Source organism: Chiloscyllium plagiosum, unplaced genomic scaffold (genome assembly GCF_037043375.1).
Source record: "Chiloscyllium plagiosum isolate Xiang-an unplaced genomic scaffold, Cpla_swu_hap1 HiC_scaffold_12, whole genome shotgun sequence".
NCBI classification, from domain to species: Eukaryota; Metazoa; Chordata; class Chondrichthyes; order Orectolobiformes; family Hemiscylliidae; genus Chiloscyllium; species Chiloscyllium plagiosum.
Genome location: NW_028270150.1, coordinates 90,499,609 through 90,526,771, shown reverse-complemented (window position 1 = coordinate 90,526,771; position 27,163 = coordinate 90,499,609). Strand labels below are relative to the sequence as shown.

Below are 27,163 nucleotides of genomic sequence, written 5' to 3'. Positions count from 1 at the left end.
CTTGGTTACTTCCTTGAAAAACTCAATCAAATTTGTGAGACACTATTTCCCTTGTACAAAGCCATGCTGACTATCCCTAATCATTCCTTGCCTCTCCAAATACATATAAATTCTAGCTTTCAGGATCATTTCCAATAACCTAGCCATTCACTGAAGTCATTGGAAGCAATGGCAGTAACAACCTAGCTTTGTGTCTTCCAATTACCTGGTGTTTTACAGCACACAGAAGAAGACAGTGATGAGGAGGCCCTAATCGGTCCAATGCCCTCGATAGGCGCCGCCGAAAGCAATGTGGCAGCAGATATTGAACGCAGGGCGAGCAGAATGAAAGAAAAGCTGGCCTCTGGCGACATGGTAAGGGGTCACCTGCTTTCTGCAGTTATTGCATTGGTCATGGATGTCTGTCACCCACAGGTTGTGTGATGGCGCATTGACTAATTGGTTTTGTTCTCTCCTCTCCGTTCCCCATGAACAATGGAATTCTGCTGGTGCTGGATCAGATTTGGGAACCCTGACAGATCATGTTTAAAATTACAGTGTGCTTTTATTGGAGAATGTTGTACCTTGCATTTCCTCAGCTCAGTAACATTCATTTAGTTAGTTCTGACCTGTCCTGGTGGTGACCTGTGTTGAACGAGCCTTTGCGTTTTGCTCCTTGCACGGTTTTGTGGGGGGGGGGGGGGGGGCACAGAGGAATCATTTGTTATGACCAGGTTCTGAAATTTTCCCACTGCATTTTTCGCCCTGTCTCTATCTGTCAGGATGATGCCCAGAAACAGATCAGAGAGTCATGGATGGTGGAGCTTCCACCGGTTTTACAGAATATAGGCCTGGGTGCAAGAACATTCAAGAGGCGTGCGAATGGAGAGTCATCCGACCGTTCCCTATGGACAGATACTCCTGCTGACAGGGAAAGGAAAGCTCAGGTAGGATTGCTAACTCACTCCTGCTAGGATCAGCTGGCTCCCTGGGGATGTTGGTATTGCCAGTTTCGCAAAAACACAGCGGGAGTGGGGTAAGGCTCTGTCCGGCATGGCAAGGAACCCCTGACCAGAAACACTGTGACACAAGTCTAGGAAATGGGTAGAAATGAATATTACCAATCTTTCAATATCTTACAATTTCAGCACATGGCCTTTCTCATTACCACTGCAAAGACCTTGTTGTTAACTGTGTGTCAGCAGGATTCTTCTGGGAGTTCCTTTGTTATAGGTGAACGGGTGTCAGCAACCTGTTCCAAATGTGATAACACACGCCTGGAGCAGGTGGGACTTGAACCCAGGCCTCTTGGTTGAGAGGTATGGCCACTGCCGCTGTACCATGATTCCAGAGAGGAAAGGCACCCCAGATTTGAATTCAGAATCTCCTGTTTACGAGGTAGGTGCTTTAACCTGCTAAAGCACAGCACCATCTCAAATAGCCTACAGCACCTGGTATTCCCAGGCAGTCTCCCATCCAAGCACTAACCAAGCCTGAATCTGCTAAGCTTCAAGTTCAGCCCAGATTAGGCATTCCCAGGCTAGTATGGCCTAGGCAGTTCTTATATTGACATGCTATTGACACATCTGTGTGTGGGGCAGATGGGACTTGAACCTACACCTCTTGGCTGAGAGGTAGGGACATTACCACTGCACCCTGTGAGAGTTAACCAGAACAGCTCCAGAGTTGATTGAGAGCAGATGATTATCGCTGGAAGGTGTGTCATTTCTGTGTCCCCCAACCCATGGACCTGGCGAGGTCTGCATTTAAGTCCCACTTGCTCCAAACATGTGTCGTAACATCTCTGAACAGGTTGATTAGAAAAGTAGTTTGTCGGGTGCTTGTGCCACAGTACTGTCCCTGCCTTTGAGTCTGGAGGCCCAGATTCAACTTGCACCTGCTCCAGAGGTTTGTCATAACATCCCTGGAAAGGTTGATTAAAAACATCTGATGTGTGAGTTGTAAGGCTCTGGTGGCACAGTGGTAGTGCCCCTACCTTTGGAGGCCCAGGTTCAAGTCCAGCCTTCCCCACTGGTGGTGGGGAATGGGGATGGCATGTGGAGCTGTCAGAGGTGGTCATACTGGTTTAAGGATGTAATATGTCCATGAAAGTGATAGGAGACTGCGCACAAAGGACAGATAGCAGACTGCTAGTGTGTGAATGGCTTTGGCGAATGACACACACAGAGAATGGATTTTAATGGGAGAACTGTGTGAAGAGCGTGCAAAAAGCATAGCACTTGAAGAACGGGTTTGTGGTCTGGGGCTGAGGGTCTGTTTACGAAATGAGTCCGATTTTTGAGGGAAATTTGTCTTTGTCATCGGGGATGTGACATAATAACTGTCAAGTTCAGGGAACTACATTGGGGTGCACGATGGTATACAGTTGAACAAAACCTAAAGTTGACTGTGTTGTTGCTGTGGAGAATCTCTGCTCAACCTTGCTTGATCCAGCTCAATCACATTAAACTGCATGAGCTGGAGGTAATTTTCTGCATGTGGGGAGAGGGAAAATCAGGGTAGATTAGACTGAATGCAGCTCTATTTCAGTCTCTGGGAATATGTCACTTGTTGAGAAAGAGGATGAAAGTGATTAAATCATTTGATACCATTCTGGTTAAGTTGAGAGTAATGGTTGAGCATATTCGTCTCCCTGTTTTTTTTTCAGAAGGTGACTGCTGTTAAATGAGGACTTATTCCAGATTTATGTTTGCAATTCTCTGGAGAATATTAGAGTAAGGAAATTCTCAGAGAGCACTTTGTACCTCATTCGCTCTGCACACTGCAGTATCTTAATTTTGTTAACACTTGGTGCTGGTCACTCTGTATTTACAAGCAAATTTGAAGTGGGGCAAGCCTGGTGGCACACAGGCAATTTTCTCGGTCTTTTTAAAGCAGACATTCCTGAATTATGGGAAAGACTCCTGCAATATGATCACAACTGGCGGGGGGGGGGGGGGGGGGTTGCTGTGGAACAAAGACTCAGACAATCCTGGAATTGGCTGAAGTGCTTTTTTTAAATGGGTGCAATTTATTTTTTGCCTATGGGTGTGGCTTCTTCCAGCTTCTCTGCGCTACAAAATGCAGTGATTGGAAGACAATTACAATACTTAACATAAATCAGTGCAGTCATTGACAGTTCAGCCACAATTGACAGGGGAGTTAGCTAACTATCCATCCTGGTTGGCCCATACTGTACATAGGAGGCTCTGCCCAGATATCTGTTTTCATCTGCATTTGCTTTCCTTCCTCAGGAAATGTTAAAAGCCAAACACTCACCAGCCAAGGAATCTGAACGTCCCTGTCTGTCTGAAAGAGATAAACGGATGGCCAAGGAGGTAGCATCGTACAATGTAAGTGCTTTGTTTGTATCCGAAAAGAATGCATTTATTCTTTGCAAGTTGTGACAGCCTTTATTTCTCTTGGGAGGCTGAAAAACAAAGTAATCCAACACGTGAAACTGTTACTTATAAGGAAGTTCAATGGTAAGTCCTAATCTTTAAGATTCATGGCCATCCATTGTTAAGAGGAAGGGTCCAGGATATATTTCAGTTTCTGGTTTGACATGCATATCACCGACCTGGTCTCTTAGCCTTTGAAATGTAGTGTCAAACAAGAATACATTGATAAGTGCAATATAAAGAACTTCCTGAGAATATTTTCATTGGTTGCTATTGACACTCATTGAGGGTAAGTGGGAGAAGGAGTAAGCATTCAAACTCTCAAGCTTCTCCATTATGACTGATCACCTACCTCAACCCCATTTTTCTCATACTATCCCCACATCCATTGTGGTTCCCAGTGACCACGTCTATAGTAAATGTTGGTTGCTGAAAGAACTCCAGCTCAGAGTCAATGAGCTGGAGTCTGAGCTTCAATCATTGTGACACATCAGGGAGGGGGTAGAGTTACCTGGATGCTGTGTGACAGGAGACAGTCACACACCTTAGACTGACTAACTCAAATTTGGCCAGTGCTCAGGGACAGGAGGGTGTGGCTGTGAGTGAGGCAGCTAGAGGGATCCAGGAGGGAGAGCTGCAGTAATCTCAGTCCCTGTCCTTATCTGACAGGTTCAAGAATACTGCTGTGTGTGTGGACGGGAGTGGGGACTACAGGGAGGATGAGCCGACTGACGACAGCACCGTGGTGCCGGGAGCCATTTAAGGGGGAGGAGAGAAGAGGAATGTTGTCATTGGGGATAATATAGTTAGGGGCATAGACACTGTTCTCTGGGTCGAGAGTCCTGAAGGTTGTGTCGCCTGCCTGGTGCTCAGGTTTGGGATATCTAATCTGGGCTTGCAGAGGGATTTGGAGCGGGAAGGTGAAGATCCAGTGATCATGGTCCATGTAAGTACCAACAACATAGATAAAACTAGGGCAGAGCTTCTGCTAAAGGAGGATGAACGACTCACAGCTAAATTAAAAAGCAGAACCAAAAAGGTGGTAATCTTTGGATTATGACCTGAGCCAGGGCACAGGGTCAATAAGATTTAGCAGGTAAATGCGTGGCTCAGACTGGTGTGGGAGAAATGGGTTTGAATCCATGGGACATTGGCACATTGGATCTTCACATTCTCAATGACTGAATCTCCACAGTCCTCTAAGGTAGAAAATTCTAAAGCTTCATGCTCTGAGTGAAGGAATTCATCCTCCATCTTCGTCCTAAACCTCTTATTTTGAGAGTCTGTTCCATGCATCGAGACTCCCCAGCCAGGGGAAACATAATTTCTGTATGTATACCCTGTCCCTGTGAGAATTTTGTCTGCTTCAATAAGATCACCTCTTTGTACTTCTAAACCCCAGACAGTATAGACCTAATCTCTCCTCATATAACAGCCCTGCCATCCCAGGGATGAATCTGGTGAAACTTTGCACTCTCTCTCTTGATGACATGTATATCCTTTCTTAGATAAGGAGACCAGGATTGTGTGTAATATTCCAAGGCCAGTCTGCTGAAGGCTGTATGCAACTGCAGCAAAACATCATTTCTGCTGGACTCAAATCCTCTTGCAATAAAGACCAACAAATCATTGCAGGAAACAGCTCATATTGTTGCAGATAATGTTTTCAACTGTCATCTTTCTCTCCTCCAAGTTACATCTTCCTGGTACTTTCCCTTAGTATTACCTAAGAATTCTGGATTTTTTTACCCTCAGAATATAGCCTATTCATTTTCAGTGAGGCAGCATTTTTGTAAAGTTTTTTTTTTATTTCCTTGTGGGATGTGGGCATTTCTGGCTGGGCTAGCATTGTTGTAGATGCTCTTGAGAAGGTAGTGGTGAGCTATATATCTCACCTTATAAAGCTGATACTGAGCTGCCACTGACCATCGCTGTGCATTCCCAACTGTGATGATTGGAACATCAGTGGTACCAGATGGGGTTGTAATTTTCTGGTTTCCCATGAAGAGATGTGGTGTGGTGATAACTATCACTGGGACAGCAATCCAGGGGCCCTGGTTAATGCATCGGAGACACACACATTCAAATCCCACCATATCTGTTGATGGAATTTAAATTCGATTCAGGAAACTTGGAGTCGAAACCCAGTCTCCATAATGGTAACCGTGACACCATTGTCAATCATTGTTAAAACCCATTTGGAAATCCTTACCCAGTCTGGCCTACTTGGGAGTGCAGAGCAGCAACAGTTGTTGACCAAGCAGCTCAATTCAAGGCATGGGCAACAAATTCTGACTTTGACGGTAATGCCCATCTTCCCCCGGAAGAATAAAATTTAAAGAACACTGTGGTGGAATATAAATCCGTAAAGATGTGTAGTTGAAAGTTGGCTTCAGTAATGGTGATCAGGAAACCTTCAATCGTCGTAAAACCCTATCTGATACACTCTTGTCCTTTTATGAAGGAACATCTGGTACCCTTACCTGGACAGACCTTGGCTCCAGAGCCACAGCAAGCCACTCAGTTCAAGGGCAATAAGAGATTGACAACAAATGCTGGCCTTGCCGGTGAAGTACACATCCCATGAAAGAATATATCTTAAAAATCCTCTCATCCAACCGCTGAAATATATGGGGCGAGAAAGGGAACTGGGGTTGTGTTTTAAATAGCGGCTAACATTTGGTTGTTGTTTGCAGGAGTCAAGGCGATCGGAGTCTCTTCTCGATATGCATAGCAAGAAGTTGAAGAGGAAAGCGGAGGATGAGAAGGATCGACCCCAGCAGCGAAGGGCTTTTGATCGTGAACAGGATTTGCAGGTTCACCGGTTTGATGAGGCCCAGAAGAAAGCCTTGATTAAGAAGTCAAAGGAGCTGAACACCAGATTTTCACATGGAAAAAGCAACATGTTTCTGTAAAAAAAATTAAGAAAAACTATTTTACTGGCAAATTGCAGACTTAAAGTGCTGCAGTCAGTCTATGTTTAACTCTGCTGTAATATTTCTGTATTGTAACTACAATGGTTCAAACCAATGTGTTGTATGAATAGCAGGTCTCTTATAAAATATTCTACGTTTAATTTTGATTGAACTGAATAAAGATGAAGCAATTTTATTTATGCTTTTTAGCAGGTGATTCTTTGCCATATTATTTTTATGTCTGCGGTTAAAGACATTCTACAAAACCCATGTGGAGCTCTTGTGACACAGTGGTGAGCCTTTGAGTCAACAGGCTTGGGTTCAAGTCCCATCTGCTCCAGAAGTGTGCCTTAATGGGTTGATTAACAACATCCATGAAGCCCTTGTTCTGCCGCAAAGGCTTATTCCATTAATCAGTTCATTTGCATCTTTGTCCCATTTATCTGATTTATTTCCAGAAGCCTCAATAACCTGATCTAACAAAAGACCTAACAAGATTGAAAACTGCAATGGTCTTAGCAACCTCAGCCATTTGGGGAAGAATGTTACAGGTCTCTCAGTGCTAGAATGCACGTACTGTGGGGTCCAGAATTTAGAACTATTTGCCAGTCCAAGGATTTGAGGAATTGTAATGTTGCAAAGCATCTGTCCACCTAGTTTTCTGTGTCCATGTCTCGGGTGAATCTGCACCTTCACCACTAACTACAGTGCTTGAAATTACCACAATGGAACTGGTGTTGAAGCTGTACCAAAGATTTCCATTCTGATGAAAAATGGGATTCCTGAGAGCTTGGTCTCCAATTTCACTGCCACCACTGAAGGCTGACCTTATTGGTACTTATTGGAGGGCATGGTGGCCCAGGCAGATGCCAGGGTTTCTACCAATGGGAAAACTGCATGTAATGACTGGGGTTTGTGTTTTCTGGCCTTGAATGTTTCTGCATTATAGTATAGTGACTCAATACAGTCAGTGATGTGAAACTGAGCATTCGCAGTGTGGAGAATCATCAAATCTCAAATGGGGCAAAATTATGACTCTGCTACGAATGGCAGAGAGAAGGGGAATCTGAATATTGCCGATCCTAATCTCAATTCATTAATAACAGGTTTCCCCTCCCTGCTGTCACGGTGTTGGAGTGCACATCATGAAAAGATAGGATTGCATTAAATGGTGATGCCGTCAATGTTGAAGAGCCCCCCAACACAATGTCTAGGCTCATACAATAATGCAATGTCAAATAGGTATTGTATTTTGTAATACTTCTCAAATCTTTACCCACTGTCACCCCTTTCAAGGTTTGAAAATGTTCTGAGTCCTCAATGAGCATTGCGTGGGGTGGTGTTGGTTGCTGTGAAGGTAGGGAGGGAAAGGAGACTGCTCTAAATATGTTGGACCTCCACGGTGACCCTTGCTGGCTCAGAATGTGTGTCTCTGCACTTTGGGAAGCCATGCCCCTCTGGACTCCAAGTATTTCCCAGCAAAAAGCTAATTCTTTCTGGAGGAATTGGGCAAGGGAGAATATAGTGGGCAGCACGGTGGCACAGTGGCTAGCACTGTTGCCTCACAGCGCCAGAGACCCGGGTTCAATTCCCGCCTCAGGTGACTGACTGTGTGGAGTTTGCACATTCTCCCCGTGTCTGCGTGGGTTTCCTCCCACAGTCCAAAATTATGCAGGTTAGGTGAATTGGCCATGCTAAATTGCCCGTAGTGTTAGGTGAAGGGGTAAATATAGGGGAATGGGTCTGGGTAGGTTGCGCTTCAGTGAGTCGGTGTGGACTTTTGGGCCGAAGGGCCTGTTTCCACACTGTAAGTAATCTGTAAGTAATCTAAATCTAAAATCTAATAGTGCAGCCTGGGTTATGACAACCTGATGAGTAGAGTTCAGTGACCCCCTCAAATATGCACAGAGACCGTTGGTGGGACGAGGGGAGTGTGTTGAAACTTTATTGCTGGAACAGCACAGCAGGTCAGGCAGCATCCAGGGAACAGGAGATTCGACGTTTCGGGCACAGGCCCTTCTTCAGGAATGAGCAGAGAGTGTTCAGCTGGAGAAGATAAAAGGTAGGGAGGAGGGACTTGGAGGAGGGGCGTTGGAAATGTGATAGGTGGAAAGAGGTCAAGGTGAGGGTGATAGGTCGGAGTAGGATAGAGGCGGAGAGGTCAAGAAGAAGACCGCAGGTCAGGAAGGCGGTGCCGGGCCGGAGGGATTCGGCTGAGACAAGGTGGGGGGAGGGGGGATGAAGAAACTGGTGAAGTCCAAGTTCATCCCCTGTGGTTGGAGAGTTCCCAGTCGGAAGATAAGACGCTCCTCCTCCGACCGTCGCGTTGTTGTGGTTTGGCGGTGGATGAGTCCAATGACCTGCATATCCTCGGTGGAGTGGGAGGGGGAGTTGAAATGCTGTGCTACAGGGTGGTTGGGTTGGTTCGTCCGGGTGGCCCAGAGGTGCTCTCTGAATCGCTCCGCAAGTAGGCGGCCTGTCTCCCCAATATAGAGGAGGCCACACCGGCTGCAGCGGATGCAGTAGATGATGTGGGTGGAGGTGCAGGTGAATCTGTGGCGGATATGGAAGTTCCCTTTGGGGCCTTGGAGAGAAGTGAGGGGGGAGGTGTGGGCGCAAGTGTTGCACCTCCTGCGGTTGCAAGGGAAGGTGCCGGGAGTGGAGGTTGGGTCGGTGGGGGGTGTGGATCTGACAAAGGAGTCGCGGAGGGAGTGGTCTCTACGGAAAGCTGATAGGGGAGGGGAGGGAAATATATCCTTGGTGGTGGGGTCCGTTTGGAGGTGGCGGAAGTGACGGCGGATGATGCGCTGTACATGGAGATTGGTGGGGTGGTAGGTGAGGACCAGTGGGGTTCTGTCCTGGTGGCGGTTGGAGGGGCGGGGATCAAGGGCGGAGGAGCGGGAAATGGAGGAGATGCGGTGGAGGGCACCGTCGACCACGTCGGGGGGAAATTGCGGTCCTTGAAGAAGGAGGCCATCTGTGTTGTACGTATTTTGAACTGGTCCTCCTGGGAGCAGATGCGGCGGAGACGAAGGAATTGGGAGAATGGGATGGCGTTTTTACAGGGGGCAGGATGGGAGGAGATGTAGTCCAGGTAGCTGTGGGAGTCGGTTGGTTTGTAGTAGATGTCCGTGTTGATTCGGTCGCCTGAGATAGAAACAGAAAGGTCTAGGAAGGGGAGGGAGGAGTCCGAGACTGTCCAGGTGAATTTGAGGTCGGGGTGGAAGGTGTTAGTGTAGTGGATGAACTGTTCAACCTCCTTGTGGGAGCACGAGGTAGCGCCGATACAGTCATCAATGTAGCGAAGGAAAAGATGGGGGGTGGGGCCAGTGTAGTTGCGGAAGATGGATTGTTCCACATACCCTACGAAGAGGCAGGCATAGCTGGGGCCCATGCGGGTGCCCATGGCTACTCCTTTTGTTTGGAGAAAGTGGGAGGATTGGAAAGAAAAGTTGTTCAGGGTGAGGACCAGTTCGGTCAGTCGAAGGAGGGTGTCGGTGGAAGGGTACTGGGTGGTACGGCGGGAAAGGAAGAAGCGGAGTGCTTTGAGTCCTTCGTGATGGGGGATGGAGGTGTACAGGGACTGGATGTCCATGGTGAAGATGAGGCGTTGGGGACCGGGGAAGTGGAAATCCTGGAGGAGGTGGAGGGCGTGGGTGGTGTCACGAACGTAGGTGGGGAGTTCTTGGACTAATGGGGACAGGACGGTGTCGAGGTATGCCGAGATGAGTTCGGTTGGGCAGGAGCAGGCTGAGACGATGGGTCGTCCGGGGCAGTCAGGTTTGTGGATTTTGGGCAGGAGGTAGAAACGGGCGGTGCGGGGAGTGTGTTGACAAGGGAGAGAATGGGATTGGGATGAACATTGTCTTGCTGGTGATTCTCATGTTCTATGAAAGAACGTTTTAAAAAGTACAAATACCACTCTGGCAAACAAATTGAAAAATCAAGAATACCTTGCAGAATATGACCCCGTCAGATAGTTCTAAAAAAAAACACAGCCTCACTAATTTTGCCCAGGAAGGAGAATGTCACCTCCAGATATGTCTGCAATCCAGTGGCTAACAAATATCCACAGAGCAACGAGGGATTAAATGTAATTTGTCTCTCCTCCCTGGTTGCAAAAATATATAGAGGAAATGCAAAAAAAATTGTGAGATAATATAATATGCAATTATCTGCAGATGGAATGTCCTACAGGAAATATAAAGAAACAAAATTTGATACGAGGCAAAAGAAAGAGGATGTGAGGACATGTGCCCACTAGCTCAGGGTCTTGGACGAGGAGTTGGGACACAGGGATGGCTGCCTGTTGCGTTTTGTGCAGGTTTCGAGAAAGGCGTTTCTGGAAGGGCGGCTGCGGTGTGGACCGGCCCGGCCGCCGTGTGGCAGGCAGAGAGGCTGCTGGGTAGATGGCGGTGAGCGCGCGGACATGAGCGAGAGAGGGGAACTGGATCTGACCGGAATCAAACTGAACACCGGCGTCTGGCTGGTCAAGGTCAGCACCCACCCCCCCCCAACACCCCCACCATGCCACCCTGCACCCCCGGGAGGGGACAGGGACAGCACCACCCCCACCGCCCGGAAGGGGAGGGGACAGCGGCAGGGACAGGGTCACCCCGTAGGGGAGAGGGGGAATAGCCGCGACGTGGGGGAGTGGGGATTGAGAAGGGGACGTGGGGGAGTGGGGGTTGAGAAGGGGACGTGGGGGATTGAGAAGGGGACGTGGGGATTGAGAAGGGGACGTGGGGGAGTGGGGGTTGAGAAGGGGATGTGGGGGTTGAGAAGGGGACGTGGGGGAGTGGGGGTTGAGAAGGGGATGTGGGGGTTGAGAAGGGGACGTGGGGGAGTGGGGATTGAGAAGGGGACGTGGGGGAGTGGGGGTTGAGAAGGGGACGTGGGGGAGTGGGGGTTGAGAAGGGGATGTGGGGGAGTGGGGATTGAGAAGGGGACGTGGGGGAGTGGGGGTTGAGAAGGGGACGTGGGGATTGAGAAGGGGACGTGGGGGAGTGGGGATTGAGAAGGGGACGTGGGGGAGTGGGGGTTGAGAAGGGGACGTGGGGGAGTGGGGGTTGAGAAGGGGATGTGGGGGAGTGGGGGTTGAGAAGGGGAGGTGGGGGAGTAGGGGTTGAGAAGGGGATGTGGGGGAGTGGGGGTTGAGAAGGGGAGGTGGGGGAGTAGGGGTTGAGAAGGGGATGTGGGGGAGTGGGGATTGAGAAGCGGACGTGGGGGAGTGGAGATTCAGAAGGGGACGTGGGGGAGAAGGGATTGAGAAGGGGATGTGGGGGTTGCGAAGGGGATGTGGGGGAGCGGGGGTGGAGAAGTGGATGTGGGGGAGTGGGGATTGAGAAGGGGATGTGGGGGAGTGGGGATTGAGAAGGGGATGTGGGGGAGCGGGGATTGAGATGGGGATGTGGGGGAGTGGGGATTGAGAAGGGGATGTGGGGGAGTGGGGATTGAGAAGGGGATGTGGGGGAGTGGGGATTGAGAAGGAGATGTGGGGATTGAGGTGGGGGAGTGGGGATTGAGGTGGGGGAGTGGGGATTGATGTGGGGGAGTGGGGATTGAGATGGGGATGTGGGGGAGTGGGGATTGAGATGGGGATGTGGGGGAGTGGGGATTGAGAAGGGGATGTGGGGGAGTGGGGATTGAGAAGGGGATGTGGGGGAGTGGGGATTGAGAAGGGGATGTGGGGGAGCGGGGATTGAGAAGGGGATGTTGGGGAGCAGGGATTGAGATGGGGATGTGGGGGTTGAGATGGGGACGTGAGGGAGCGGGGATTGAGATGGGGACGTGGGGGAGTTGGGATTGAGATGGGGACGTGGGGGAGTGGGCGATTGAGAAGGGGATGTGGGGGATGTGGGGCTTGAGAAGGGGATGTGGGGGAGTGGGGGATTGAGAAGGGGATGTGGGGGTTGAGAAGGGGATGTGGGGGAGTGGGGGTTGAGAAGGGGATGTGGGGGAGTGGGGGTTGAGAAGGGGATGTGGGGGAGTGGGGATTGAGAAGGGGATGTGGGGCTTGAAAAGGGGATGTGGGGGAGTGGGCGATTGAGAAGGGGATGTGGGGGATGTGGGGCTTGAGAAGGGGATGTGGGGGAGTGGGGGATTGAGAAGGGGATGTGGGGGTTGAGAAGGGGATGTGGGGGTTGAGAAGGGGATGTGGGGGAGTGGGGATTGAGAAGGGGACGTCGGGGAGTGGGGATTGAGAAGGGGACGTGGGGGAGTGGGGATTGAGAAGGGGGCGTGGGGATTGAGAAGGGGACGTGGGGCTTGAGAAGGGGATGTGGGGGAGTGGGCGATTGAGAAGGGGATGTGGGGGATGTGGGGCTTGAGAAGGGGATGTGGGGGAGTGGGGGATTGAGAAGGGGATGTGGGGGTTGAGAAGGGGATGTGGGGGAGTGGGGGATTGAGAAGGGGATGTGGGGGAGTGGGGATTGAGAAGGGGACGTCGGGGAGTGGGGATTGAGAAGGGGACGTGGGGATTGAGAAGGGGACGTGGGGGAGTGGGGGTTGAGAAGGGGATGTGGGGGATTGAGAAGGGGATGTGGGGGATGTGGGGGATTGAGAAGGGGATGTGGGGGATGTGGGGGATTGAGAAGGGGATGTGGGGGAGCTGGGTTGAGAAGGGGATGTGGGGGAGCTGGGTTGAGAAGGGGATGTGGGGGAGCTGGGTTGAGAAGGGGATGTGGGGGAGCTGGGTTGAGAAGGGGATGTGGGGGAGTGGGGGATTGAGAAGGGGATGTGGGGGAGTTGGGATTGAGAAGGGGATGTGGGGGTTGAGAAGGAGATGTGGGGGAGTGGGGATTGAGAAGGGGACGTGGGGGTTGAGAAGGGGACGTGGGGGTTGAGAAGGGGACGTGGGGGTTGAGAAGGGGACGTGGGGGTTGAGAAGGGGATGTGGGGGAGTGGAGATTGAGAAGGGGATGGGGGGAGTGGGGATTGAGGTGGGGGAGTGGGGATTGAGAAGGGGACGTGGGGTTTGAGAAGGGGATGTGGGGGATTGAGAAGGGGATGGGGGGTTGCGGGGATTGAGAAGGGGATGTGGGGGAGTGGGGATTGAGAAGGGGATGTGGGGACGTGGGGATTGAGAAGGGGATGTTGGGGAGCGGGGATTGAGATGGGGATGTGGGGGTTGAGATGGGGATGTTGGGGAGCGGGGATTGAGATGGGGATGTGGGGGAGCGGGGATTGAGAAGGGGATGTGGGGGAGTTGGGATTGAGATGGGGATGTGGGGGAATGGGGATTGAGAAGGGGGTGTGGGGCTTGAGAAGGGGATGTGGGGGAGTGGGCGATTGAGAAGGGGATGTGGGGGATGTGGGGCTTGAGAAGGGGATGTGGGGGAGTGAGGGATTGAGAAGCGGATGTGGGGGTTGAGAAGGGGATGTGGGGGAGTGGGGATTGAGAAGGGGATGTGGGGGAGTGGGGATTGAGAAGGGGACGTGGGGGAGTGGGGATTGAGAAGGGGATGTGGGGGAGTGGGGATTGAGAAGGGGACGTGGGGGAGTGGGGATTGAGAAGGGGACGTGGGGGAGTGGGGATTGAGAAGGGGGCGTGGGGATTGAGAAGGGGACGTGGGGGAGTGGGGGTTGAGAAGGGGATGTTGGGGATTGAGAAGGGGATGTGGGGGAGCTGGGTTGAGAAGGGGATGTGGGGGAGTGGGGGATTGAGAAGGGGATGTGGGGGAGTTGGGATTGAGAAGGGGGAGTGGGGGTTGAGAAGGGGACGTGGGGGAGTGGGGGGATTGAGAAGTGGGAATGGGGGATTGAGAAGGGGATGTGGGGGAATGGGGGATTGAGAAGGGGATGTGGGGGAGTGGGGGATTGAGAAGTGGATGTGGGGGAGTGGGGGTTTGAGAAGGGGATGTGGGGGAGTGGGGATTGAGAAGGGGACGTGGGGGAGCGGGGATTGAGAGGGGGACGTGGGGGAGTGGGGGTTGAGAAGGGGATGTGGGGGAGTGGGGGTTGAGAAGGGGATGTGGGTGCGTGGGGGTTGAGAAGGGGATGTGGGTGCGTGGGGGTTGAGAAGGGGATGTGGGGGAGCGGGGGTTGAGAAGGGGATGTGGGGGAGCGGGGGTTGAGAAGGGGATGTGGGGGATTGAGATGGGGACGTGGGGGATTGAGATGGGGATGAGGGGGAGTGGGAGTTGAGACGGTGACGTGGGGGAGCGGGGGTTGTGAAGGGGATGTGGGGGAGTGGGGGTTGAGAAGGGGATGTGGGGGCGTGGGGGTTGAGAAGGGGATGTGGGGGCGTGGGGGTTGAGAAGGGGATGTGGGGGCGTGGGGGTTGAGAAGGGGATGTGGGGGTTGAGAAGGGGATGTGGGGGAGTGGGGGTTGAGAAGGGGACGTGGGGGTTGAGAAGGGGATGTGGGGGAGTGGGGGTTGAGAAGGGGATGTGGGGGAGTGGGGGTTGAGAAGGGGGAGTGGGGGTTGAGAAGGGGAACTGGGGGAGTGGGGGTTGAGAAGGGGATGTGGGGGTGTGGGGGTTGAGAAGGGGATGTGGGGGTGTGGGGGAGCCGGGGTTGAGAAGGGGACGTGGGTGATTGAGAAGGGGGAGTGGGGGATTGAGAAGGGAATGTGGGGGTGTGGGGGATTGAGAAGGGGATGTGCGGAAGCGGGGATTGAGAAGGGAATGTGGGGGTTGAGAAGGGGGAGTGGGGGTTGAGAAGGGGGAGTGGAGGATTGAGAAAGGGATGTGGGCGAGTGGGGGATTGAGAAGAGGATGTGCGGAAGTGGGGGTTGAGAAGGCGGAGTGGGGGGTTGAGAAGGGGATGTGGGGGAGCGGGGATTGAGAAGGGGATGTGGGGGAGCGGGGATTGAGACGGGGACGTGGGGGAGCGAGGGACGAGAAGGGGTGCGGGGACGTGGGGGAGCGGGAGTCGAGAAGGGGATGTGGGGGAGTGGGAGTCGAGAAGGAGATGTGGGGGAATGGGGATTGAGAAGGGGATGTGTGGAGGCGGGGGACGAGAAGCGGGTGTGGGGGAGCGGGGGACAAGGAGGGGGGGCGGGGCGGGGGAAAGGAGGGTGTCGGGGTGACAAGGCGGGGGGAAGGGGGGACAACGTGGGGGTAGGGCAATTAGGATGGGTTGGGGGGGACAAGGAAGGGGTGGGGGTAAAAGTAGGGGGTCGGGGAGACAAGGAGGGGGTTGGGGATGGGGGGGACAAGGATGGGGCGGCAGGGAACAAGGATGGGGCAGTTCGGGGGACAAGGAGAGGGGCGGGGGACAAGGAGGGTGACCGGGGACAAGGAGAGGCAGGGGGGACAAGGAGGGGGTCGGGGATAGGGGGCGGGGGGGTCAAGGAGGGGGCAGGGGACAAGGGGGCGGGGGGACAAGGAGGGGGCGGTGGGACTAGGAGGGGGTCGGGGATAAGGGGGCCAGGAGGGGGCGGGGATACAAGGAGAGGGCGGCGGGGGACAAGGAGGGGGTGGGTTGGGGGACAAGGAGGGGGTGGTGGGGGACAAGGAGGGGGCGGTGGGAACAATGAGGGGGCGGTGGGAACAATGAGGGGGCGGGAGAAGTACAAGGCGGGAGCAGCGGGGGACAAGGAGGGGGCGGGGATAGGGAAGGGGCGGGCGGGGGATAAGGAGGGGGGCGAGGGATAAGGAGGGGGGCGAGGGATAAGGAGGGGGGCGAGGGACAAGGAGGGGGGCGAGGGACAAGGAGGGGGTGGGGGACAAGGAGGGGGGGTCGAAGGACAAGGAGGGGGCGGGGGAGGACAAGGAGGGGGCGGGGGGAGGACAAGGAGGGGGGGCAGAGGGAGGACAAGGAGGGGGGGCAGGGGGAGGACAAGGAGGGTGGCGGTGGGGGACAAGGAGGGGGCGGGTGGAGTACAAGGAAGGAGCGGGTGGAGTACAAGGAAGGAGCGGCGGGGGACAAGGAGGGGGCGGGGTTAAGGACGAGGCGGGGAGGACAAAGAGGAGGCGGTGGGGATAAGGAGGGGGCGAGGGACAAGGAGGGGGTGGGGGGCGGACAAGGAGGGGGTCGGCGGGGGACAAGGAGGGTGCGGTGGAAGTACAATGAGGGAGCGGAGGGGGATAAGGAGGGTGCGGGGGTGTCAGGGGAGAAGGGGGGCGCGGCGGGGGGGGGGGCGGAGTTGGGGACAAGGAGGCAGCGGGGGACGAGGGGGAGTGGCGGGGGTGCGGGGAATAAGAGGGGGCGGTGGACAAGGGCAGGGCGGGTCGGGCGACAAGGAGGGGGTGGGGATAAGGAGGGGGCGGCGGGGGACGGGGATAAGTGGGGGGCAGCTGGGGACAAGGCGGTGGTCGGGGGACAAGGAGGGGATCGGGACAAGGAAGGTGCGGGGGACAAGGAGGTGTCAGGGGGCACAAGTGGGGGGTGGCGGGGGACAAGGAGGGGTCGGGAGATAAGGAGCGGGTAGTGGGGGGGATTGGTGGATAAGGTGGGAGCGGCGGGGGGTGGTCGAGGGACAAGGAGGGGGCAGGGGATAAGGGAGGGTGGCGGGGGACAAGGTGGGGGTGGGGATAAGGAGGGGCGGCGGGGGATCAGGAGGGAGCGGGCAGATAAGGAATGTGGTTCGGGGGACAAGGAGGGGTTGGGGGATAAGGAGGGGGCGGCTTGGGACAAGGAGGGGGCGGGGTGTCAGGGAATAAGGAGGGGACGGGGGGTCAGGGGACAAGGAGGGGTCGGGAGATAAGGGGGGGCTTGGTGGATAAGGCGGAAGCAGCGGGGTGCAGGTCAGAGGACAAGGGGGTGGTCGGGGGGGACAAGGAGGTGTCAGGGGCACACGGAGCTGCGGGGGACAAAGGGGGGCGGGGGATAAGGGGGGGGTGGCGGTGGATTAGGAGGGGGGTGGGGGACAAGGAGGGGGCGGGGATAAGGAAGGGGGTCGGGCACGAGGAGAGGGCGGGGATAAGGAGGGGGGGCGGGGGACAAGGGGGAGCGGGTGATAAGGAGGGGGCGGGGAATGGGGGGTTGCGGGGGACAAGGAGGGAGGGCGGGGATAAGGGAGTCAGGGGAGTTGAGGTGGTAGCAGCAAGGAGAATGTGTGGAAGGGGTCTAGAAAAAGGGGAGGGCAAAGATGAAGGAAAGTATAGGAGGAAAGGTAATGGGAATATGGAGCAGGTGGAGGAGGAGCATTTACTTTGGAGAGGAGGGGGTGTAATGGTAGTGAAGAAAGATGGGAGTAATGGTAGTGGCATTCAAAGGAGTGGGGGCTGAGGAAGATGGTAATGGGAGTGTACAAGAGGGAAGAGATTGGGGTGGGAGGTGGTTGGGGAAAGAGTGGTAAGAGAGGGTGGAAATGGTGGATTGACATTTACAGGGAAGGGCCATGGGGGATGAAGTGTTGGAAGGTTATGAGGGAGACTGGGGGATGTTGAGAAGATGTGCAGGTATTGGGAAAGGGGCGACTGAGTGAGAGTAATGTAAGTAAAGGGAGGAGGATAATGGGAGGTCGGTGTAGACAAGTGTATTGGGATGGAGAGGTTGTGTGGAGGAGGGAGGAGTTGGGAATGATGTAATGAGGCATGAGGGGTCACTAGGTAATGGGAGGGATGGGTGAGGGTGTTTGGGTGGAAATGGGCAAGGGTATGCAAGACTGAAGGATTTGGGAATGGCAGTGGTGGGAGGAAATAGAGTGAAGGAATGGCAGGGGAATGAGTGGGGAGAAAAGTATGAGTTGTGAATACAAGATGAGAGGCAGGGCGATTGGAGATGGAAGGGTGTCTCGGTATCAAATTGGTGGGAATTGTGGAAAATAGAGATCGGTGTGGAGGATATCAGCAGGAAGGAGGGGCAGCATAGGGTGGATGAGAATTACATCGAACATGGAAATGGTGTGTTTGGCCAACCCAGTCTGGTGGTGGTGTTTATCCTTCACTTGAATGATAATCCTATAGCTCCATAATTTCCTCTGTTATAACAAAATTATCCCAATTATTCAGGAGACATTTAACTGATTTGTTAAGGTTGCCCCACAATCATAATGACTGGGGCAGAATGACTTGACAATTCCTACTTCACTCCACCCATCCCTGCAGCCAACACATCTTATGGAAGAGGCTTAGAAAAATTCCGTTCAAAAATAAAAGCCTGGGCGGGGATCTGGAAAATTCCTTTCCGATTGAGATGAACAAAGCCAGACCACACTAGCTGGGTTTGTGTTAACTGTTAAATCACTTCAATTTTATGGATATTTTTTAATCAACCTGTTCAGAAATCTTATTATACATCTCTGGAGTAGGTAGAACTTGAAGCCAGGCTACTGGCTCAGAGGTAGGAATTCAATCACTCAGCCACAAGAGGACCTCATTTCCATTTTATATAATTTCCTACCCCTGTTTGAGAACCAGTCCAGTTCCCTTTTGAAGAGATTAGGTGAGTTCATGCACAGCACAAATAGCACCAACATTTAAGATTTAAATAGCAAATACTGAGTATCGGTGGACAGAGAAAAAGAGTTAATGTTTGAAATCTGACAACTTGTGTAACATCCATCTTGTGTCTAATCTTGTAATGTTTAAACCTTTAATGTCACATTCTTCACCCATCTGTAAAACTGAGTTTTTTTATGAATAGATACAGAATCCAGCTCTCACTATTGTATGTATCTTTTATGCGTGGTGCAAATGCCATTGACAATAGGCTAATGAATCCTACAAACTCCTGACAAAGTTTCTCAATGGGTCCAGGCACTGGAATTAATAATGAAACTCTCAACATCTGCAGGCAACAATTTCTAAAACTTTCTTATGGGGAGTGGCAGATGGAGTTTAATTCAGATAAATGTGAGGTGCTGTATTTTGGAAAGGCAAATCAGGGCAGAACTTATCCACTTAATTGTAAGGTCATGGGGAGTTTTCCGATCAGGGACACCTTGAACTGTTAGGTTCATAGCTCCTTGAAAGTGGAGTTGCAGGTAGATAGGATAGTGAAGATGGTGTTTGGTATGCTTTCCTTTATTGGTCAGAGTATTGAGTACAGGAGTTGGGAGGTTGTGTTGTGGTTGTACACGACATTGGTTCTGCCATTGTTGAAATATTGCGTGCGATTCTGGTCTCCTTCCTATCGGAAAGATGTTGTGAAACTTGAAAGGGTTCAGAAAAGATTTACAAGGATGTTGCCAGGGATGGAGGATTTGAGCTATAGGGAGGGGCTGAATAAGTTAGGGCGGTTTTTCCTGGAGTGTTGGAGGTTGAGGGGTGATCTTACAGAGGTTCACAAAATCATGAGAGACATTGGTAGGATAAATAGGCAAGGCCTTTTCCCTGGGGTGGAGGAGTCCAGAACTAGAGGGTACGGGTTTAGGGCGAGAGGGGAAAGATTTAAAAGGGACCAGAGGGGCAACTATTTCATGCAGAGGGTGGTACATGTATGGAATAAGCTGCCACAGGAAGTAGTAGAGGCTGCTACAATTGCAACATTTAAAAGGCATCTGGATGGGTATATAAATAAGAAGGCTTTAGTGGGATATGGGCCGGGTGCTGGCAAATGGGACTCTATTTAGGATATTTGGTCGACAAGAATGAGTTGGATCAAAGGATCTGTTTCCATGCTGTACATCTGTATGACACTATGATTCTCTCTGTTCCCCTATTAGTGTAGTTCCCTTCCTCTGGTCTGTCCCTTTTTTCCCTTTTGAGGTAATTTCCTAATTGACTGTTTAGAGGCGTTATGACACACCTTTGGAGCAGGTGGGACTTGAACCCAGGTCTCCTGGTTCAGGTCGGGATACTATCACTGCAGCACAACAGCCACTGCCACCTTCTTTTGAAGAATGACCTTGCAGTCCAAGAGCAATTGTTAATTTTATTGGAGCAATTGGAGATACAGACAAGGCACCTGTGCAATTTTTCCATCATTGGGCGAAGGTCATTTGACCTGTAGCTTTCCAATTTAATTTCAAATAACATCTTTATTTGTATTAATGTTTATCATTTGTCTGCTCTTCATTCCATAACTTAAACCTGAATACCATCGGCAAGAATGCAGACTTAATTAAAATAGTCACTTAACTTACCATAGCCTGAGAGTTTATTTGAATCTTTCCTAAACTGTCTTTTGCCGATGTTATTACCATCTTTAACTTCTGATGTAGTTCGAAAAGCCTTTCAGAGTTGGAAACAACTGTGCTAAACTTAAATAAGGGTAATTACAAAGGAATCAGGGCAGACCTGGCTGGAGTGGACAGGGCAAGGACATTAGCAGCAAAGGTGTTTGACAATTAATGGCGGACATTTAAGAAACTGGCTCATGGCTCATACCAAAGATATATCCCAGTAAAAAAGGAGGACTCTAGGAAGGAGACAGGCCAACTATGGCTAACCAGAGAAGTTAAGGAAAGAATCAAATTGAAAGGAAAAAAATGCACTGAGTCAAAGATTAGGGTGAGCCAGAGGACCAGAAAGTTTTTAAAAACTAACAAAAGGTGGTCAGAGTAATGATTTGGAGGAGCCGGTGTAGGTCTAGGGTGTACAAAATTAAAAATCACACATCACCAGGTTATAGTCCAACAGGTTTTTTTTGGAACCACTAGCTTTCGGAGTAAATGCACTTGAAAGTAATATCAGGGTAGATAGCAAGAGGTTTTTTTAAAAATATGTGAAAAGGAAAAGAGAGTGGAAAGTTAACATAAGACCCTCAGAGAACAAGGCTAGGGAAATAATGGGGAATCAGGGAATGACAATGAAGTTGAATTCAGTATTCATATTACTGTGAATTCACAGAAGATACAAATAATTGCAAACATCTAAAGGGGCAAAGACATGAGAGAAAATAAATGCAGTAACTATCACTAGCGAGAAAGTACAGGAAAACTAATGGGACTAAAACTAATTGGTTCCCTGGACCTGATGGGATGCGTCCTAGGATATTAAAAGGACTAGCTACAGAGATAATGGGTGCTCTGGTAGAAATCTCCCAAGAATACTTAGATTCTGGAAAAGTCCAGAGGATTGGGAAACTGCCAATGTAACACCTTTATTTAAAAAGGCAAAACTTTTTGAAAGATCAGCAAACTATAGGCCAGTTAACAACATCTGTTAATGGGAAAAGGTTATTTATCTATTATAAAGGGTGTAGTGGCAGAGCATTTAGAAATCCATAATATCATTAAGCAGAGTCAGCATTGGCTTTGTGAAAGGAAATCAAGCCTGACAAATTTTGGAGGATTTGAGCTATAGGGAGAGGCTGAACAGGCTGGGGCTGTTTTCCCTGGAGTGACGGAGGCTGAGGGGTGACCTTATAGAGCTTTACAAAATTATGAGGGGCATGGATAGGGTAAATAGGCAAAGTCTTTTCCCTGGTGTCAGGGAATCCAGAACTAGAGGGCATAGGTTTAGGATGAGAGGGGAAAGATATAAAAGAGATCTAAGGGGCAACTTTTTCACGCAGAGGGTGGTACATGTATGGAATGAGCTGCGAAAGGAAGTGGTGGAGGCTGGTACATTTGCAACATTTAAAAGGCATTTGGGTGGGTATATGAATAGGAAGGATTTGGAGGGATATGGGCTGAGTGCTGGCAAGTGGGACTAGATTGGGTTGGGATATCTGGACAGGTTGGACCGAAGGGTCTGTTTCCATGCTGTACATCTCTATGACTCTGTGTAACAAGCAGGATAGATAAAGAGGGAACATTGAATGTAATACATTTGAATTTTCAGAAGGCATTTGATAAGATACTTAATAAGATCCTGGCTCATGATTTTGGATGTACCATATTGGCAAGAATAGAAGATTGGCTAAGGAAGGCATTGTCAAGATGGCAACCTGTAACTAGTGGTATGCCAAAGGGATCCATACTGGAGCCACAGTTATTTGCAGTATATATTCATGATTTGGATGAAGAAAGTGAATGTATCAAAGCCAAGTTTGTGGATGATCCAAAAATAGCTGGGAAGGCGAGTGTTGAGGATGGCACAGAGTCTAAAAACGGGATTTAAATAGGATAGGATTGAGCAGAACTTGGCAAATAGAATTGGGGAACGGTAAGGTTATGCACGTTGGAGAATAGCAAGAATCGAGGAGTTGAATATAATTTAAATGGAGAAAGCACAGCAGGGATTAGAAACTCAGCAGGTAATAAGGAAGGCAAGTGAAATGTCAGTCTTTATTCCAAAAGGAATGGAGTGTAAATGTGGAGAGATCTTGTTTAAAATTATATAATAAACTAGTTAGACCACGCTTAGAATATTGTGAGAAGTCTTGGTTTCCTTAATCTAGGGAAAGATTTACTGGAGTCAGCCGAGAGAAGGTTCACTCGGTTCATCTAAGTCTTGGGGGGACTGTCTTATGAGGAGTGACTCAGTAGGTTGGACCTCTACTTGTTGGAATATAGAAGATTGAGAGGTGACCTTACTGAAGCATACAAGATTCTTAGAGAACAGGGTTGATGCAGAAAGTTTACTTGCCCTTGTGGGAGTATCTAGGATGATATCATCTCAAAGTAAGGGGACACCCACAAAAGACATGTGGAGGATTTATGTTCTCAGATGATTGTGAACCTGTGGAATTCTTTACCATTGAGGGCTGTCGAGGCTGGTTCATTAAGTATATTCATGGCTGAGTTAGATATATTTTCAGTAAGTAAGGGAATAGTGTGTTACACGAATGAGGCAAGAAAGTGCAGTTGAGGACTATCAGATCAGCCATTATACAGCGGTACAGACTCAATGGGCTGAATGGCCTACTTCTGCTCCTATATCTTGTGATCTAATCTACCAAAGAGGTCTGTTTCTGTGCTGTACATCTCTGACTCTTCACTTTTTAAGTGGATGTTTTTGCCTCCTAATTTGCGTGAGATATTTGTCTTTGTTCTGAGTTCCCTAAGTTTGCAATCCTGCTCCAGTCTCATTTGTATTAGTGTACTTCTTGTCGGTCGTATTTGGTGTGCCTTGTCCTGTTAACCATTGTAACATATATACCTTTAGTTTCTCTTCGATATTTTCTAATCAATCTGTTTAGAGGTGTAATGATTTACCTCTGGGACAGGTTGGACCTGAACTGAGGCCTCCTGGTTGAGAGGTAGGGCCACTACCGCTTTGTCGCAGAAGCTTGCCTTTGTTTTGGTTTAGACCTGTTTTGAAGATGTCACATCTGTCCTTGGTGCTTGTTTGACATAATTATGGGGTTTTCCAGTCCACTTTTCTCCTAAATTTTCATCCAGTTCGCAGACTTCACCCTCAGAATCAGGAACCCGAATAATCTGCACCCTCTGCCATGCCAGTGAGGTGAAATCGAGCGATTGCATAATCAGAACTGGCCAGGTGTTTCCCCACACGGAAATCTGAAACTGCAATTCGGTAGCTGCTTTAAAACAGCCACAGCTGGAAATGTGTTCCAGTAGTTGTTTCGCAAACATCTTGTGTAAGAAAGCAGAAATTTCAGATCCTTATCTGACCGCACTAGATGTTTTGCCATCAGATTGTTTAATGCTAATAAGGGAGATGGAAATCCACATAATACAGTTTGGATCCAAATTAAATGCTACTGTATGTAGACAAGGTTAATTGGTAAGATAGTGTTGTGCTGAAAAATGTGTTGCTGGAAAAGCGCAGCAGGTCAGGCAGCATCAAAGGAACAGGAGAATCGACGTTTCGGGCATAAGCCCTTCAGGAATGAGGAGGGTGTGCCAAGCAGGCTAAGATAAAAGGTAGGGAGGAGGGACTTGGGGGAGGGGCGTTGGGAATGCGATAGGTGGAAGGAGATTAAGGTGAGGGTGATAGGCTGGAGAAGGGATGGGGGCGGAGAGGTACTGGTTGTCCTGGTTGGGTCCAAATTTTCCTAGATAGTGTTGTGGTTATGTTGTTGGGCTAGATCCCTGGATTAACGACATCGCTTTAAATTCTACAGTTGAGGTGTGTGAATTCAGTTAATTAAATAAATCTGGTCTTAAAAGGTAAGTCTTAATAATGTGGATCATAAAACTACTGGATTGTTGTTGAGAACCCATCTGGTTTGCTAATGTCCTTGAGGAAAGAAAAGCAGCCACCCTAACTTCATCTGGTCTGTCAGTGACTCTGGACTCACACTGATGACTCCAGTACGTCTTTCCTTAGGTAAAGGAAACCAAAACGTTCAGTTGGTTCTTATCTGCTTTCTGTAACGGCCTAGCAGTAACTTAGTTGTATCAAACGACTTGTAATGATCCATTAAGGTGGTAATTAGGAGTGGATGAACCATGTCAGTACTCCTTCTAATCTGTGTGGCTGTGAGAGCAGGATTCCATGCTTGGTGTCACAGCATTGACTTCCAATTCCGTAAGTCACTGACAAGCCTGGGCCTTTGAGGCCTGCACAGCCAATGAGAAAATTGGTGGGAATGGAGGTGACACCCATAAAGTGTGAACAAATGGAACAAAATGCCTCAGTTCAGCTTCTCACCTGAAGGATGGCAGTTCTGACAGTGAACCACTTGCTCTGATCCATGCACCTCCACTGAGTTCTTCATGGTCATTATTGCCACCCCACTCCACTTTTGGAGAGAGGATTGCATCAAATAAGCCCAAAGTCCAACTTATTCAGCTCCTTCTGTAGAAAACATTTTTTTGCATGCTATGTTTAAAAAATTGTTGAGGCATATCGAGCTTTAGCCAGAGACCCAATGGATTTGTGCAGAATGTGGGGCTACCTACAGCAACTTCATTCTCTCAAGTGGCCCTTTGCCCTGTCAAAGTAAGCTAGAGTTTCCTTTTTGTTTTGTAGCAGGGTTTGCTGAAATCATGACATTATGTTTTGTGACGTGGAACAATATTAGTTGTCCTTTCTGCTGTGATATTGTTTGATTGTTTTAACTGCCTAACTCTTAAGCATTGAAGTTCAAAGCACATTTAGTTATCTGCAGGTTCTGAGTCACTGAAGGCTAACATGTAGGTGTAGCAAGCTCTTCAGAAGGCTGTGTTGGCATGTTTGCCTGTATTACAAGAGGTTTTCAGTACAGGAGCAAAGAAGTCTTGCTTCACTTACATGGAACACTGATGGGCCTGCACTTGGAGTATTGTGCCTAAGGAATGATGTTTGGTTGTGGTTTCCCAGATTGATTCCTGGAATGCTAGTGTAGAACCTGGGGATACAGTCTTAGAATAAAAAAACAAGCTGTTTAGGATTGAGATGAGGAGGAAGGTCTTCACTCAGACAATGGTGAATATTTGGAATCCTCTACCTCAACAAGCTTAGTCATTAACTAAGTTTGAAACAGAGATTGCTAAATCTCTTGTTACCTAAAGAATGGTAAAAATATAGGAGAGCACAAGAATATGACATCAGGGTAAATGATGAGCCATGATCTATAATGGCTGAGCAGGCTCAAAGGGCTGAATGGCCTACACCAGCTCCTCTGGGTTACCTACCCGTTAGCCAGTTACTGATGACTTTCCATCTCTGCAGGGTCTGGGTGCTTACCTTTTTTTAAACAGTTAGACAAGCTCAATTTTTTTTAGCCTGGACCTTTTTAATAATCCTGTTGCTTTTGGCATTTCTTCCTATCCTATTATTTGCCTGTGTCCCCATCTGGACCTGCTGTCAATTTACCTTGCATTCCTCTATTATATCCTTCAAACTGTTTAACAATATTTATTAAAGTACCAGCAGATCTATTATGTAGAAGCTCACAGGTGAGTCAGGAGACTGTAGGTTTAACTCCAGTTACAATATATGTCCATTAAATTAAATGGTCTGTGGATGCCTAACTTTGGAGGATTAAAGTGAGTGACGAGCAGTTAGGATAGATTATTTGTCAACAATTGGATGTCTTACATCTAGTTATGAACTCTGTTTTTAAAAAAAATAACGTTTAAAGGAATTGCAACGTTAAATTAGTTTCTGAAATAATGACACAAAATTTAATGTTTTAAAACTTTTGCGATAACTGAGTTTAAAAAAAACTTGATCAAACACTTCTTTTTGTAGACAGCTTTTAAACTACAGCAAGGAGCATTCCCTTTTATATGAATCACATATTCGAATCATTAGTTCTTATTACAAACAGTGCTCATTTATTCCCAGTTTCCATTGTGCTACCTTGACTCGTCTAAGTAGAAAGTGAAGGCACTTTCATTTTTGAGCTTCTTTTAATATCCATCACAAGCAATAAAGCCTGTCTAATGATTCTTCTCACTGGTCATTACTTGACAAATGTTTCAGAACCCCTAGCTACAGGATATGTCTCCAATAAGTTGTGAGCAGCCATTTCTCTTGTCTGATCATTGTCTTCTGACAGCCTGTGCTGTTCACTAATTTGTAGAGGAGCCTATAACTTGATCTCAGAAATGGCAATCTCTTTCTGCATGGGAACTTGAAACACATTAACCATTGTATTCAGGTAGAAGTACTAATTATCTATCCTTGATCACAAAACCTTTCATTGCTGAAGTAAGTGGACCATTAGAGTGGAGTGGATTAGCTTGGCTGGCTGGTTTGTTATTCAGTGATGCCACCAGTGTACGGTTCAATTCCTGCATTGGCTGAGCTTACCATGCAGAACTCTGCTTCTCAACCTCTCTCCTTGCCCGAAGTGAGGTTAAACCACCACTACTCATTTCTGTCTAATGGGAGAGCAGACCTACGGTCATCTGGGACTATGGTGACTTTACCTTTAAATTGACCTTTTACAACTGTCTGTAAACTGCTACCTTCAACACCTTTCAGGACACTTAGAATCCACTCACTGCTAACCCAGAGACTGCTGCCAATGTCTCCAAGCAGAATTATCTTGCGCTGCACCATTTGATGCAGTTTTTTGATACATAGTGTCATACTCCTCAAATTACTGCGCGTAGCGCTATGGATGGCCCATAACAGCTTTCATTTACAATGGAAACATCTCAAGGTATCCCTTAGAGACCTTGAATAGGTGAATAGGTAGGAAGTTTGAGGAGGAGATGTTAAAAGGAGTGAGGGGCAATGACTCACAATGGGC

At 49.5% G+C, this 27,163-nt stretch overlaps 2 protein-coding genes across 2 annotated transcripts in view; both read left to right on the top strand.

The window, feature by feature from the left end:
* gpalpp1 (GPALPP motifs containing 1) overlaps positions 1-6,491 on the top strand; it is a 63,372-nt gene extending 56,881 nt beyond the window's left edge. Inside the window, exons 5-8 of the mRNA XM_087993059.1 lie at positions 220-354; positions 762-926; positions 3,234-3,332; positions 6,077-6,491. Coding sequence (XP_087849185.1) covers positions 220-354; positions 762-926; positions 3,234-3,332; positions 6,077-6,295 — 618 coding nt within the window. The 3' untranslated portion in view covers positions 6,296-6,491. The remainder of the gene's footprint in view (positions 1-219; positions 355-761; positions 927-3,233; positions 3,333-6,076) is intronic.
* Positions 6,492-10,689: 4,198 nt separating this feature from the next.
* gtf2f2a (general transcription factor IIF, polypeptide 2a) overlaps positions 10,690-27,163 on the top strand; it is a 117,870-nt gene continuing 101,396 nt past the window's right edge. The window contains exon 1 of the mRNA XM_087993056.1: positions 10,690-10,790. Within this exon, the coding sequence (XP_087849182.1) occupies positions 10,725-10,790 (66 nt within the window). The 5' untranslated portion in view covers positions 10,690-10,724. The remainder of the gene's footprint in view (positions 10,791-27,163) is intronic.